Here is a 15,904-nt window from a genome sequence, read left to right on the forward strand (position 1 = left end):
AACCTACAGATGGCGTGGGGAAAGGAAATGTTGTCTGCTTATTTTGTGGCAAGGCAGGTCACTAAAGAAGACATGCAAGACCTTTCTAAAGAACAAGAAGAAAACGGCAATTGAAGCTTTACTTCAGGTATGTTTGTCATTGAGATAAACTATTCATCTTGCTCATACTGGGTTGTAGACACAAGATGTGGATTTCATTTTTTTTTTTATATGTAAGGACTATAATAAAGTAAATTGCTCATCAAATGAAAGGTTGACTTATATGTTGGAAATGGAGTACACGTTGCTATATTAATCATAGGGATTTATTATCTTATATTGCCCACTACGCTAGTTTTAGAACTAAAAAATTGTTATTATGTACCATCTGTTTCTAGAAACTTCGTTTCTATGTCTATTTTAGACAAAGAGGGATAGTTATTTTTTATTGTCAGTGGTATTATAATTATCATCTTAAATAATATTCTTTATGGAACAGTTGAATTGCATAATAGTTTATATATTCTAAAGTTGGATAATGAAATTTTCAATGTGAAAAATAATAAACGACCAAAATTGAATTATCTAAATACCACGTATTTGTGGCATTACAAGCTAGGCAACATCGGATTGAAACATACATCAAGACTTCTTGAACAAAGAGTCTTGCAATCATTTGGTTTTCAGTCATATGATGAATGTGAATTATATCTATTGGGTAAGATAGCAAAAGCACCCTTTACCAGACAAAATGAAAGGGCGACTGAACCGTTAAGGATCATACACAATAACATAAGTAAGCCCATGATAGTGCATAACAAATATGGGAAAGTTTACTTCATCACTTTTACTTATGACTTTAGTAGATATGGCTTGTGTTTTTTATGAAACACAAGTCTAAAAGTTTTGATAAATTCAAATAATTCAAGAAAGAGATAGAAAAACAACTTGGGAAACAAATTAAAATCCTATAAATGGTCATGGAGGTAAATATCTAAGTGCTGAATTCAAAGAATACCTGAAGGAAAATGTGATGGTTCCTCAACTCACTCATCTTCATATACCACAGTATAATAGTGTATCTAAGCAGAGGAATAGAACCTTGATAAAAATGGTTAAGTCTATGATAAGTTTTATCAATCTACTCATATCTTTCTAGGGTCATGCCCTAAAAACTGTTGTTTATACACTAAACCATGTCAAATCTAAATCAGTAGACAAAATGTTATACGAGTTGTGGACTGGACGAAAGCCTAATCCATATAACTTGAGGATTTGGAGTTGTGAAGCTTATGTCAAAAAATTAGTTTCAAACAAGTTGAACGCTAAGTTTAGAAAGTGTATCTTTGTGGGGTACTCAAAGGATATTTTTTCTACCATTTAAAGCAGTAAAAAGTCTTTGTTACTCATATCAATATGTTCCTTCAGAATGAATTTATTCTCAAAACAACTAGTGAGAGGAGGGTGGAACTCGATGAAGTTCCTATACCACAAGATACCATAGATGTTAGATGTGTCATCATAGATGGTTGATTAGGATAAGAAAGTTCCTCTACTCCAAGTGAAACAACCTTAACACACACAAGAGTTACGAAGGTCTACACAATACATCATGAGCCAAAGAGATTTGGCTTTCTCTTAGCTCAACATGGTGATGTACTGGTCATCCACGATAACGAACCTAAGACCTATAATGAGGTTGTTTTGAGTCCAGATTCTTATAAATGATTAGCTGCCATGAAATCTAAAATAGACTTCATGTATCAAAACCAAGTATAGACTCTAGTGGATGCACTTGAAAGACTAAAAGTTGTAGAGTGCAAATGAATTTTCAAAAGGAAAACTGACATAGAAAGTAACATGTATACCTAGAAAGCACAATTGGTTATCAAAGGTTTCACTCATAAGTATGGCAATTGCTATGCTCAAGTCTATTAGGATTATACTTGTTATAACTGTATTATATGACTATGAAATCTTCTAGATGGATGTCAAGACTACCTTTTTGAACATTAAGAGTACATTTATATAGTGCAACTCGATTATTTCGTTCTTGTTAGATAGGGAGATAAAGCATGCAAATTGTAAAAATCCATTTATGGACTTAAGTAGACTTTGAGAAGTTGGAATATTCATTTTGATGAAGCTGTTTGAGAGTTTGGATTCATCAAAAATGAAGATGAACCGTATGTTTATAAAAAGGTTAGTGGGAGCATAATTGTATTTCTAGTATAGTTTGTCGATGACATCTTAATTATTAGAAATGACATACCAAACTTGCAATCGATAAAGGTTTGGTAATCTAAGTGTTTCTCCATGAAAGACTTAAGAGAAACATCCTACATTTTTGGGATTAAAATTTACTAAGATAAACAACATAAATTGTTGGGTCTATGTCAAAGCACGTAAATAAACAAGTTATTGACTAGATTATATATGGAAGAATCTAAGAAAGGATTTCTACCCATGTCCCATGGTGTATATCTTTCAAAAGATATGTGTCCAAATGCATAATCTAAGAAAGATAAGATAAGAAAGATCTCATATGTCTCAACTATAGGATCAATCATTTACATCATATTATGTACGAGGATTAATGTCTCATACACCTTAAGCATTTGTAGTGAATATCAATCTGATCTAAATAAAAAACATTGGATGGTTGTCAAGACATCTTGAAGTACTTGAAAAGGACTTAGGATGTATTATTGGTTTATCGACAGAAATCTAAACTCACTGTTAGAAGCTACAGTGACTCAAGTTTCTAAACTGATTGAGATGATTAAATGTCTCATTTAGGGTTTGTGTTTTATTTAAATGGTGGTGTAGTTAGTTGGAAAAGCTCTAAGCAAAGTATAGTGGCTAATTCTACAATAGAGTTCGAGTACATTGCCCTTTCAGAAGTAGCAAAAAAGGTTGCATGGATCAAAAAGTTTGTGACTGAACTTGGAATGGCTTTGAGTATTGTCAAACTGATTGAGCTTCATTGCAACAACAATGGAGTGATTACTCAGGCAAAGGAATCATAGTCTCATCAAAAGTCCAAGCACATACTCAGAAGATATCATCTAACTTGTAAGATTATTCAACGGGGTGATATATAGATAGCAAATATTGATACAAATGACAATTTGGCTGACTTATTGACAAAGCCTCTGTTGCAAAAGAAGAATGATAAGCATGTACCAAATTTGCCTTTGGACATATAAGTCGCCTATAGTGCAAGTAGGAGATTGTTAGGTTAAGTGTCCTAGAGCCAATTGTATTTGACATTTGCGGATGTAATTTTATATTAATTATTAATAAAAAGATTTATTGTTATTCTATTTATATGTGTTTAATTATATGATAATGTGAATAACATGTCTTTAGAATGGTAGAACTATGACAAAGAGATCAAATGACTGATCATAGGAACCCTTTGTACACATTAAATAGTTATTCTGGAAACGTCTGTAATCTTGACATTGCAATGAACAAGGGCACGGATAATAATGATAGGAGTGCTTAGACACCTATACATATAAAATAAAGTGTGAGCTTGAGAAATAAAAAAACAACACAAAAACATGAAGAACCCTAGCTACTTTATGTGTTCTCTCTTTTTGTTGTGAACAAGTACATTCAATCAAGATCCCTAGTAGCCTTTATGTCAGGATTCCCTCTTTTTTGTTCATGCCCCTCGTAGATACAAAGGTACTGCCTTGTAAGCATTGGATAGCGTTCTTTCTCTAGCCATGTGAAATTTGAAGGAACCACCAATGTAGTTATAAAATCTAAAACACTCCATGAGTGTTTTGCATGCTTCATAAATCTTATGTTTAAAACAATTATCCTGGTTAGGGTTTGCAGGATTGTTTTATTTTAAAATTTTAAATTTTGTTGTGCTGCCAGTTGTGGCGCCTGAAAACCCTACACTTTTATCTTCTTTTAGGGCACATTATGGTTCCACATTAACTAGTGCATAATAGTGATCCTCTTTCGCTAATATGGAAGGTCCCTCTGTATGTTGATCATCATAATGCTCTTTTTAAATTTTGCTCTTATTTTCATATGATTACGCATCACATAAAGAGGTGTTCACTTGTTTCATTTTTCTAGCTAATGCTATCAAATATCGAATGTCATGATTGTCTTGGATGTTTAAGGCAATCCATGAATTTTAGTTATCACCATTCATTATTATATGAATATGTTTCTACCTTAGATTGATTCTCAAGCGAGAGGTTAAAGTCTTAACCAATCATTTGTAAGTGTTTTCATTCTTTATCTTCTTACAAAATGATATGAAAAAATAAATAACATAATCCATATTACCTGCAATGAGTATGATAAGGAAAGATGATGAGCGTTTGTTAATACTGTAAGAATAGTTAATTTTGGATGCCTGCATTAACCTATAAATCAGTAAGCATGGAATAAATTGTGCTTCTCATCTATACTAATGAAAACTTGAGATTTTCCCAACATAAATTGATTTTATTATGATATACATTATAAATACACATAGCATTCCTCAATTAATCAATATTTTTAAATGATAATAAGAAGGCTAAAGGACTATTTCCCACCCAAGGTATGTTATATTCTCAAGTTTTTCCCCTTTAACTTTGATAATCTCCAATACCCACCTATGAGCAGTTAAAATTAACGAAACTCTAACTCCTTAAATTTTTATCTCTTTTAGCCCTCTAAACTTTAAAAACTAAAAGTTTTCCCCAACCTAAGTTTTAAAAAATGATAGTTTCCCACTAGAGTTTCGTTTCGAGATCTTCGACTCCATTGCCGATGGCCTCTTTGTCCCGAAGTTTTCTCTCCCTCCGACAGTCTCCCTCCACTTATTTGGACATCCAATAGGCGTCAAAAGAGCTATGGAAGACGAAGACGAAGGAGACGAAGAGCTTTGTCGTTCCATGGATCCTCCGACGTCGATTGAACATCCAAATGAGATAAGAGAAACCGCTAGAGGGAGATTAAGCTTTGGAAGGAAGAGGTCATCGACAATGATACCAGAGATGACGTCGGAGATCTCGAAACGAAACCGTATGGGGATACTGTCATTTTTTAAAATTTAGGCTGAAAAAAACTTTTAGTTTTTAAAATTTAGAAGGACAAAAAGAGATTATATTTAGTTTATTTTTAATATTACAGAGAAAATAACGATTTTACCCTTACTACCATTAATTTTAACTGTTCATGAATAGGTATTTGAGATTATCAAAGTTAAAAAGGAAGAACTTGGGAATACAGCACAACATCGGTGGGAAATAGTCCTTTGGCCTAATAATAAATACTAAGATGAACTTTTATAAATACTTAATTATGATATCCCAATCTGTATTATTTTCATAACAAAATTGAACTTCTGTTAAAGCAATTAGATGATACAAATCCCCATCAGTTCAATGTTATAAACATTGTATCATAACTTTTACCGTAAATATTCTAATAATTCATGTATCAATAAAAACATTTTTTACAGGGTTAACGCCCTTTTTCTGGGAACAGTTAAACTGAAAGTTCATATTGAAAAATAGAAGGCAACCAAAAAAATCACACTTTTATTATCAGGAAAAAATAAAATAACCAGTGGACTAGTTTTTACACTGCTGTACACATTTCCATCCTCAGTTGTACAGTACAACCAACCTAAATCGTCTGGCATTTCCAAGCCCCCTAATGACTATCATTGCAATTGATCCTTTTTTCAAGAAAATTTGAAAATGAGAAACAAAAATGCAAGCTCACAACAAACCTGTAATCATAAGGAATAACAAACTGGCTAACTCCACCCAAATGAAAAAATAAAATAAAAAAATAGAAATGCTAGACATGCAAACCATCAAGTGAGGAAAAAAAATCTGAGTTTGATCATCAATCAAGAAAACAAGCTTCTTGGGAGCAGAAGCAGCTAAAAATGCACTGTGCTGTCCCTTTCAAACCTGAGAAATTACGTTTGTTGACTGCACGTAGAAAGAAAGAAAAGTGAGGTAAATAGGGTTATGATTGGAATTATGATTAAAGGACACTCAAGACAAGCTTATCGTAAAAGAAAAGAATTTGTACAGATTTGCAAGCAAGCTTTCTTCCACCTGCAAGGCTGCAACCTTGAAAGCAGGGTGCTGACGAGATTGTAGTTGCAATGAGCAGATTTTAGAACAATTGAAGGGCCATTTTAAGTTTGTTCTGTTTCCATTTCGGCAACTTATAGAAAGCAGCTTTTGCCATTCCAAATTTCTCCTTGAATTCCTCTGATGACAGATAAGTCTGCACTCATTGAGTGCAAAAACTGTAAGAACAAAATCAAAGATGTGACATGAAGAAATGTTTTAATATCATACCTCTCGCTTAGTCACATCAATTTCTGTCACAGGATCATCTGATGATATCTTCAGGCGCTCGTAAGGATAAACTGGGAGACCTTCGTCATCGTCAACTTCATCCTCTTTCACATCTTCTTGTATAGTGAGGGACCCTATTCTGTTGCTCATATCATCCTCCTTAGAGTTCGTTTCCAGTTTTGACTCGACTGACCGAGGGCTTGCTAAAACCATGACAGAAAATTTTTTCAATCTTAGTGGTGTATAAGAAATGTACAATAGGAATTGAACTAGCAAGATTAAGTGATTCATGACTCAGAAAACTTTTTTGCTCTTGAGAAAGGAAGAAAGCGAAAATTGTGGACAAATGCAGGTTCAACCAAAAATATTTTATTTTTATTGTCCCTGAATGGGGTGGTCACCCCCTCAGCTTTTTAAATTCATGGTGGTCTATTGCTTATTTTGGTAACTTCATCTTTTTTCACTATTTAAGTTAAATCTAAAGTTTCTTAAAAAGGACTTAACAAAAAATAACTACCTTTAAGGTACTTCATCAATGCATACCTTTTACAATTTTTGGTATAAGAAATTCTCGCGTCGGTGGCGATTTTTCAAAAGAAGTACTGAGGGCAGCTATTGCAGAAGATTTGGAAGCCAATTTCGACTCTGTCACAGATTTAGGATAGATCTTCCGAACCATTGGGGGTGGAGTTGAAAGGTTCCTATTACCAGGGTTCTCAAAATTAGCAGCTAGTGCATTGAAAGCAGGAGACCTACCCCTCACACGAACTCGATCCGGGCTGAAAGACACGCTTCTAGAACGCTGCTGTGATTTGTCTGGCATAGTAGACCTTCCTCCATATGATACAGGAGTTCTGCGTTTGGGTTTCTGATCATGCATCATATATATATTATCAGAAAAATAGCTCAGGCAGAAATATATGGCATTAGAACCAAAAACTTGAATATGAAAACCCACACATGCAAATTGGTCAAACATAAAATAAGTCAACAGTATATCATATAGCTCACTATGTTATGCTAAACAATTCAAGTTTTAACAAATAAGATATTAAACTTGGAAAGTGCAAAGCCAGTTTTATGTCCACTTCAATCATTTCTCAACTGTTCAATTTATAATTTACTTGTCAAAACAGCATATAAGTCTTCTATGGAAAATATTAAGTTCAAAGGTGCAAGGCAAACTTTATGTCCTCTTTGATCATTTCACGACTTCTGTGTTTATCCATTCCTATTCAAGGCAACATAAATTTTTAATGTTGGACACGTATAACAAGAAGCTTGAACAAGCATCTATTATGTAACTGATGAAGATATTTTGAGGTTCTTCAATTTACCACAACAACTAAGATCAAATGTCAAAGCATTAACTTCAAAAACTGCATCCACTGATCTCCTTCAAATGTTTTCAAGATTACTTTCTTATATTTTCTCTTAACGGAACTTCATAAACTTTGAACAAAATATGTTACCAAGCGAAAATTTCTTCAATAAGATTGAATTAACATCTAACACTTAAAGGTGAAAGCATAATTGACATATACACAAAAGGGTGAAAGTATAATAGACATATAGACAAAAGGATGTAAAGCAGTTAGATAGGACAGTAAGAATTCAAAGTTCAAAATGTGCATGGACAATAGGAAAGTGATAATTCAAACTCCAGACAAGAAAGAAGTTTAACTGAAAGAGAGATAAAATTCTTACATCTACTAATGAAGTAACACCATGCTTCACTATTGCTAGTTTTCTTTGAAATGAGTTTCCATGCATCTGCACCAAACTAAAACGTTAAGTCCCAAGAAAAGTTCAGAGTTAAAACAATTAATTTCAAATAAAGCCACTTACATTAGATTTAGCAGAGTCCCATGTAAAGAATCGTGTGAAGAAAGGTGGTTCACTGCCTTCCATGATGATATATATTGGAATTTCAGGAGATAATTTTTCCAAAAGGAAATCATGCTCAAGAAATTTCTGTAAAGAGACCGAATCAGAGAAGATAAGCAAGTGAAAAGCAAGCTTACAATTAAGAATCATAAAGACCCTAAATATGGACAGCAAACCATTATCACAGCCTTAAGTCAATTTGAACAGTTTCTATGGTCAGGTAAGTTGGCATTTCATAAAGGTTTTAGGATGTAAATTACAAAAACCAGATGTTAGCACCCATAAAATGAGTTATTTGCACAGACCAAAAACACATTCCTAAGAAGTATGATGCAAGGTGCACCCTAAGAACCAAAGTGCTACTGCTGATAACACCCAAGGGCCACTTAACCTTACCTCACCAATGGTCAGAGCCTGCAATTTTGTTTTAGTGTCAACTTGTTTCCCAACCCAGACAAAGATCTCTGAGTGACAATCCAGGATGAATATATCTTCAGTCATTAAATCGTCCTGGGCAAAGTTATAGATCTCTATCACCTGCAGCAACGACTTTTAACTTAAAGCCATGTTGAAAATAACAATGCAAATATAATATTGCTCTTCATTCAAGTGAACATTGTAAGGTATGATGTCAAATAACTCACCAATTAAAAACAAAGAGAATAATCAAGCCACAACAACAGGACACATGAATGTAAAATGCATAAAAATGAACCTTTCCTAAAATGATCAAATCTTATTAATTAGCAAAACTGAGTGAACTTCAAGTTATGACGTCAGTTTTCACATTACCTTCAGATTTCCTGCAGATCAGCATGGATTTTGGCAGTAATCAACACCCATGAAAAAGGAAAAAAAATAAAAACAAAAAGAATTAGATTTTTATATTAACAACATAAGAGAACTGGAAATAGATAGAATTTTTTTTACTATCAACAGAGATACGAAACCATACCTTTTGAGAATGTGCAAGAAAATAGGTGAGGATCACTTTCAGCCTCTCTTAAAATTTTTTGACTTCCATATTCAGACTTTCCTCCTAATAATTCCCAAAAATGTTCAGACTCTGTACCTTCCTTTTGCGGCTTGCTCTGTATATTCGGCTGCACAAAATCAACAAAATGTGAGAAATATATAATCAGAGAGCCCTGACTTGGAAAAAAAAAAAAAAAAAAAGAAGACAAGAAATATGAATATCCTAATGCATCAATTTATTTATTCAGCAGGAATCAAAGTACTCCCAACTAAAAACTTGAATTTAAAGAGATTCACTGAGTGCTTTGGTCCCTATAAACAATTTTGCAGCTTTCTTTAACTTCATGTTCAAAAAATTTTAAAAAATTTTGCCAGATAACATTTGAAAAGCTGTGTACAAACTGAAATAAACTTCCCAAACAAAAATATATAATATACCTTTATCAGATCAAGCTGACGCTCAACAATTTCTTGGTTCTCCAAGGTTGTAAGGCTTCCAGCCCACGTAAAGACAGTGGAATCATTATGTAATATGTAACAGTATGAGGAATTCAATGATGATGCAACCTGATTGAAGTTAAGAAATATTTAGTAACAATTCAGATTACAATTTACAATTCAGCAACAGAACCAGCAGTTCCAAATTATATAACAATTAATAAGAGTAAAATCAATTCCAATGACACATTTTACTTTTATAAAATAATTATTTTTGCAATGCTATTGAAATTAAGAGTCACTAATGAGGAAAAACTGAGTCAGATAATATTGCAAAACATTTGTCAGTCAAAGATAACAACTGCACATGCTCAGCTCATAAATAATTGTTTAGTCGACACAATGAAATTCGAACAAGCTTCAAAAACTGTAGGTCTCAGCCAGGAATAGGTTAGAGAATAAGAAACTGAAAGTGAAAGTCTGGAAATTGGTTATTTTGGAGTTATCCTCCACACACCTCACATTGTATTCATATGAAATTAACAACAAAAGTTCAATAATACCCTATCTTAAAAATTAACACTCTAGCTGGCTTCAACAGAATTTAATTTTTCCTCTGCAAGACAGTGGCCCCATGCAACAATACATGGAAGTGCATATGTGAAGCCAGAAACAAAATTATTCAACATGGAATCCGTTTCATGTGTTCCTGTAGGGAAACGAACAAAGACACCATGATAACTTGCACAAGGAAAGTTAATAAAAAATTCTCAAATATAATGACTTGGAGGATTATACCATTAGGTTCAGCCAATCATTGCAAACTTGTCATTAAGGACCTAAGAAATGAAAGAAAAATTTTCTCAAATATATAATAGCTTTTAAAAATCAAAATGCAAACACAAACGAACAAAATGCTTTAAAGCATTTACGACAAATGCGAAGAATTTATCTACAACCAAAATCAATTAAAGATTTTGGGTTCTAATAAAAGCACAACTTCTGAACATCAACTGGATTCAGTACCCATAACAGACTCCAATAAATTTGAATATGTAGTGTTTTATTTTTCACTTCAAACACTCAATTGTAACATCATTGTGACTTTACAGATAATTAAAAGATAAACAAAGATATTTGAGAATAATAGGGTTCACAGTCAAAACGCATTCAAATCTTGCAGGACTCATGCACATGTAAGTAAGTTATGTAAAAAGCAGAAGGTTACACAGCCATCTACTTGCTATGAAAACCAGAAGAAAAAGAAGAAATCTAATGTGTGTCTGAAAAAAGTAACTAAGAGGGGAAAGAGCTGCGACATAAACACATTTCCCAATCAGTTCCAGAAGACATAGACAACTTAGAGAAAAGGATAACTTACAGCTTCAACTTGTATAGATTGCATATTATCAGGTCCAGAACCCTGAACCCGAAATAGAGCAACACCATCTTCTTTGCATGTCTCATCTGGGATTTCCTTCTCTGCAATGAGATTCTTGTATCCATCACTAAGACCGCCCTGTTATATTTAATATTGGTTCATTTTTATAGTCACAAGAACAATAAAAACCAAATTATGAATTTTCAATGATGAAAATTAAGGTTTTCAATCAAAATCTGACAAACCTTAAAAACAATGAAGCTCTGAAAAATTGTAAAGAACTGAATCGGTTCATGTCCTTCATAAATGCGAGCCTAGAAACCAATAGCAGCATACATAAGAATAATGAGACATAGCAAAGACAAATAACTTCATCAACTTAATAAAACAATCACAAATCAAAGAAAATTACCTGGGCAGGCAGAAACTTCATTGACTCAACCATCTTACTTGCCAGTGAATTAGCAGTAGCTCTATCTTCCTATAATCGAAAAGAAAAAAGTAGTAAGTATATAATCTAACAAATGCAAGACAGTTAGATCATAAATAAATTAATTTATATTTGTGCATCTCTGTGTTTGTTTTGATTTGTTCACCTATGCACACACACAGATATATATATGAATCCATGTCGTTAAAGAAAGAACAAAAGATATAAAGAAAAATCCTACAAAAACAATGAATCACAGACTGTTTGTGCACAGCAATTAAAGCTGGCTTCAGCAATATACTATGTATGGGAGTACCATAAATGTTCTATTCTGATTATGTATCTAAAATTTGGAGTACCATTTTGTTAGAATTCTTAAGTTCATCTAGTGACAACATGAATACCAAAAAGGAATAACTCATTCAAATTCAGTATCATTAAAAAGAACTCCAACACTGTCAATCAAAAGATTGAGCAAAACATGTAGTTGAAATTTTAGTTTCTAACATTATCACAAGATAAATTATAATTAACCGGTTTTGACAAACAATAATTGCTTAATAAAAGAATAGTGTCCAACTCCAATTGATAACCGGGAAAGAATTATTCAGATAATAACCATCCAAAATTACAAAAGAAACCTATCAATTAGATAGAGAAATTGCAGACTGCCAGAATCACCGAAACATTCATTATGCGAGATTACACCAATGGTAAGAGTAAATAAATAAATTAAGGAAATGATAAAGATTTCTAAACGGCTCCTTGACAGCAGAATTTCACATTAATGGAATAAACATTGTTGAGATTTATTAAATACTTTTCCAAGGAACATTTACGGAAGCTCAATTATTACTAGTTATAGACCCCTAAATCAAGCAGCGTAATTAATGTATCTAGAAAATGACATGAATTTGATGCAATCTCAAACATTAGAGTTCTTGGATTCAATGATCTATAAATGATGTAAGAAACTGACTAAATGTTTGGTGCCATTAATCTACCACGTGAGTGCTAGTGGTGGTGAAGGTGACGAGAGATTGGAGACAATTTCAGCAAGAAAATAATTACAAAAGGAAATGTAGCACAAAAAGAAAAAAAAATCACCTCCACACTCTGCTTCCCAAACCAAGTTCCAATAAGGTATTCTTCATTATCTTCTCCAGGAAATGAATACTGGAAAATAAAGCAATCCCCACTGTAAAATTTTGACTGATCAGCAGCAGGAATGAGAATCCTTTCCTGACCATTTACACGCCAGACCTGTGCAACCAGGAAGAGAAAATCCACAAAATCATACAGAGTCAACTTCAAATTTGACCTACATTTTCTAGAATATATCATAAAAGATCCTGAAGTCTGACCGTTTACACGCCAGACCTGAGCAACCAGGAAGAGAAAATCAACAAAATCATACACGGTCAACTTCAAATTTGGCCTACATTTTCTAGAATATATCAAAAAAGATCCCAAAGAAGGGAGAGAATCTAGTTGCTATAAATTAATCTTAGGCAACATAAGAACTTATATATTTTAGGTAAGGAATTTTATTTTATCAAACACCTAGGAACTTCTAGAAATGTAACTGTAATTTTTTCATGTTCCTTTGATTTTGCCCATATATTTCATTTAGCACTCCTGATACATTTCTCACATAATGTTTTAAACCCCTACGTTAAGGCTTCTACAAATTTTGTAGAGCTCATATGAAGTCCAAAATTAATTCTAGAGCATTCTTTAGACAAGCAACATATCTACTAGACCACTATTCTCCTGCCTTCAGTCTTTCTCTGCTTACATTTCTTATTACAGTAACGAAAGGAGACATGGAAAGTAACAAAAGATATTTCACAAGAACAATGTCTCGCACAATTTCTGTTGCAAAACCATATATAAGATGGAAATAGTAATAGGATAAGATGGTAACTTTCTCTTCTGAAGTTGGTGAAATTATATAGAAATGTAAATTAAATGGGGAAAATGGGCTGGGGGTGGGGGGAAATGAATATAAGAACAAATCCAATGATGTCAGCCAATCTAATAGAGTACTGTATGTAAACATAATACTGTTAGCTAAACACCTGCAGATTTCCAGTGCAATCAATGAACGGTTGAGGTTCCTCTTTAAAAGGCTCAGCTTTCAACAAACCCCGGACATTAACCCCCTGACGTTTTAAAAGAGCTGCAAAATCCATGAAAAGAAAACAATGACAAGAGTCTCTAGACAATGAATATGAGAAAATATAATAGTTCTAATCTCTGGAATATTTCATATCGGCAGGGCAAAAGCATTTGGAGAATATTCATGAACTTACCAGCAACTTTGCCTCTACCATCTTCAGAGACAGTCACATTAGTTGTCTGTGGCCAGGAATCAAACTTTGATCGAAACATAACTGTCTCAAATCCCTCAATTACACGAATTATGTGAGATTTTGCTCGATCAACACTCTGGAGTAACTCCTGTTCAGAGAAATCAGAAGTAATATGAGAGTCAATTTGGTATGTCTACCAAGATTTAGCTAAACATATTGAAAAAAAGGATTGCATATTACTTCTGCAGCTCCACTGGCACTTTTTCTTTCTTCAAGAGATGTAGTTCTCCCCATCCACACAAAAATTTCTATGCCACAATCTAGAAGATAGCACTTGTTTGTCTCTAACAACTCCCTTGCTAAGGAGTCAGCTTCAACAAGTTCAGCCTGCCCCTTGTTAACACTTAAAAAAGACAATATGTTTCTGTCAGAACTAAAGCACTATCAAGTCTGATAACAAATTTTTAAATATAAGAATTTAATTCACTAAGTGCATACTACTATATCTGATTTTCATCATTTATGCAACTTTTTTTCTGAATATATAAAAAGAAAAAGATTTTATAGCATATTTTATGGAGAAGTTATTGAAATTAGAAAGTGAGATGCAATATGTACAATTCATGCTCTTTTTTAACATATAAATAAAAATATATCCATATTACAGAAATATATCTTCCAAATTCTATAAAATGACTTCAAAAAATTCAGAAAAAATAAATTGGATGTAGATAAATACACAAATGCAAACACAAATATTTATATTTATGTTAAAGTACAACCTCAGATAGAAATAAAAAGACATCATCACCAAAGAGATCCACCAAATTTGCTGTTAAAAAGGAAAGGGCAAACAAAATCATAATTACCAGTATAGCTTAGTAGTATGAGACTCAGGAGTATTATCCTCATCAATGGCCGTTTTCCTGGGCAATGGAGCAAAGCCACCAAAGAGACCCCAAAATTCTCCAGTTTCAGCATCAGCCATCAACTTTCCATCCTCTACATAAAAGGTAAACCATTAGGCTCAACAAAGAGCCATTTTGAGGGTCAACTTTGAACTTTAAATCCAGAAATTTACCAATGGCAGCTACTTCACACTTTCCATCATGATAAGTATCTTTAATGTACTGTACAACTTCAAGAGCCTTTGCTCTCTCTTGAATAGATGAATTGGAACCATTAAATTGAAATATCTTAGACTGAGTATCTAGAATAAATATATCATCATGACTGAGAGATGATCGAGCAAAAGGAACCTGTCACAGCAAGGAAGAAACTATTTTCACGAAGAGAAACCACATATAGATAGTCTTCAAGGAATAGTATCTAATTAGAACACAAGCTATGCTAATAGACTTGCCTCTTTCACATGAACAACGTGCTTTCCTCTGCAAACAAATAAACGTGTTGAATGTTCTTCAGCCTCAGCATGTTTAAAACCGGACGCAACACCACCTTCTTGAGGTATGATACATGGTTTAAAATAAGATAAGAACTTTTCAGTCTCATGGCCCTGTACTTCACGATACTGAACAGCACGTCCTCCAAGTGCTGCATCCAATTCAACTGTTTTGATGGCAGCCGTACCTGCTTCATCCTATTTTAACACAGTGCTAGTCATGAAATCACAATTATATGCCAAGATATTATTAGCACAAAAACTAGACTTAAATATTAACAAGGACTTGCCTGGGAGGTATCTTTACCAAGCCAATAATGGATATCATGACGTAAGGCACCACTTTTTGAGGCAGTTGTCTACACAAGAGAAGGGTAAAAATTAAGTGTAATAAACTAAATTGACAACAGTGGAGGGCATTGACCATTCAAAATGAGGCAATTAACGAAATGCCAAAGACTTCTTTGGAAGTAAAAAGCAATTCCAGAGTTTTACCCAGGTCCAGGATATCCTATACAAACAGCCATGTTAGATTTGCTACAACTGTCTTTTCCAAACAGTTGGGTTAATGAGAAAAGAAAATAAAAAATTAATTAAGTCACAAGCTCCAGTGTCTGTCATTCTAAACTTCCCTTACTAAATAAAAAAATATTTTGCAGCAGCAGATTATTATCAATTTGGGTTATAATATGATAAAGCACTCATCACAAGAGTCTACTCTTGCAGGCACAAAATAAGGAAAAGATGCAAGGAGGT

General features: G+C 33.4%; 1 protein-coding gene across 1 annotated transcript; it reads right to left on the minus strand.

The window, feature by feature from the left end:
* Window positions 1-5,513: 5,513 nt before the first annotated feature.
* LOC123206136 (villin-4-like) lies at window positions 5,514-15,675 on the minus strand. The gene is made up of 22 exons (XM_044623267.1): window positions 15,670-15,675; window positions 15,439-15,507; window positions 15,110-15,346; window positions 14,828-15,005; window positions 14,616-14,748; window positions 13,987-14,149; window positions 13,747-13,894; window positions 13,513-13,613; window positions 12,539-12,694; window positions 11,414-11,482; window positions 11,247-11,315; window positions 11,002-11,139; window positions 9,621-9,749; window positions 9,163-9,310; window positions 9,000-9,010; window positions 8,604-8,744; window positions 8,169-8,294; window positions 8,028-8,093; window positions 6,864-7,188; window positions 6,321-6,523; window positions 6,046-6,246; window positions 5,514-5,942 (listed from the first exon to the last, which is right to left on the minus strand). The coding sequence occupies exons 1-21, from the start codon at window positions 15,673-15,675 to the stop codon at window positions 6,133-6,135; spliced, it is 2,730 nt and encodes a 909-aa protein (XP_044479202.1). The 3' UTR covers window positions 5,514-5,942; window positions 6,046-6,132.
* Window positions 15,676-15,904: the final 229 nt, after the last annotated feature.

This window comes from Mangifera indica, unplaced genomic scaffold (genome assembly GCF_011075055.1).
Source record: "Mangifera indica cultivar Alphonso unplaced genomic scaffold, CATAS_Mindica_2.1 Un_0025, whole genome shotgun sequence".
In the NCBI taxonomy this organism is placed as follows: domain Eukaryota; kingdom Viridiplantae; phylum Streptophyta; class Magnoliopsida; order Sapindales; family Anacardiaceae; genus Mangifera; species Mangifera indica.

What these genes read in the sequence shown, in the direction of transcription:
- LOC123206136 (XM_044623267.1), bottom strand. An exon ending in ATTGCACTGGAAATCTGCAG is followed by an intron (nt 12,695 to 13,512) that starts GTGTTTAGCTAA and finishes CTGGTTGCACAG; the next exon opens with GTCTGGCGTGTAAATGGTCA. An exon ending in TATACCAAAAATTGTAAAAG is followed by an intron (nt 6,524 to 6,863) that starts GTATGCATTGAT and finishes TCATGGTTTTAG; the next exon opens with CAAGCCCTCGGTCAGTCGAG.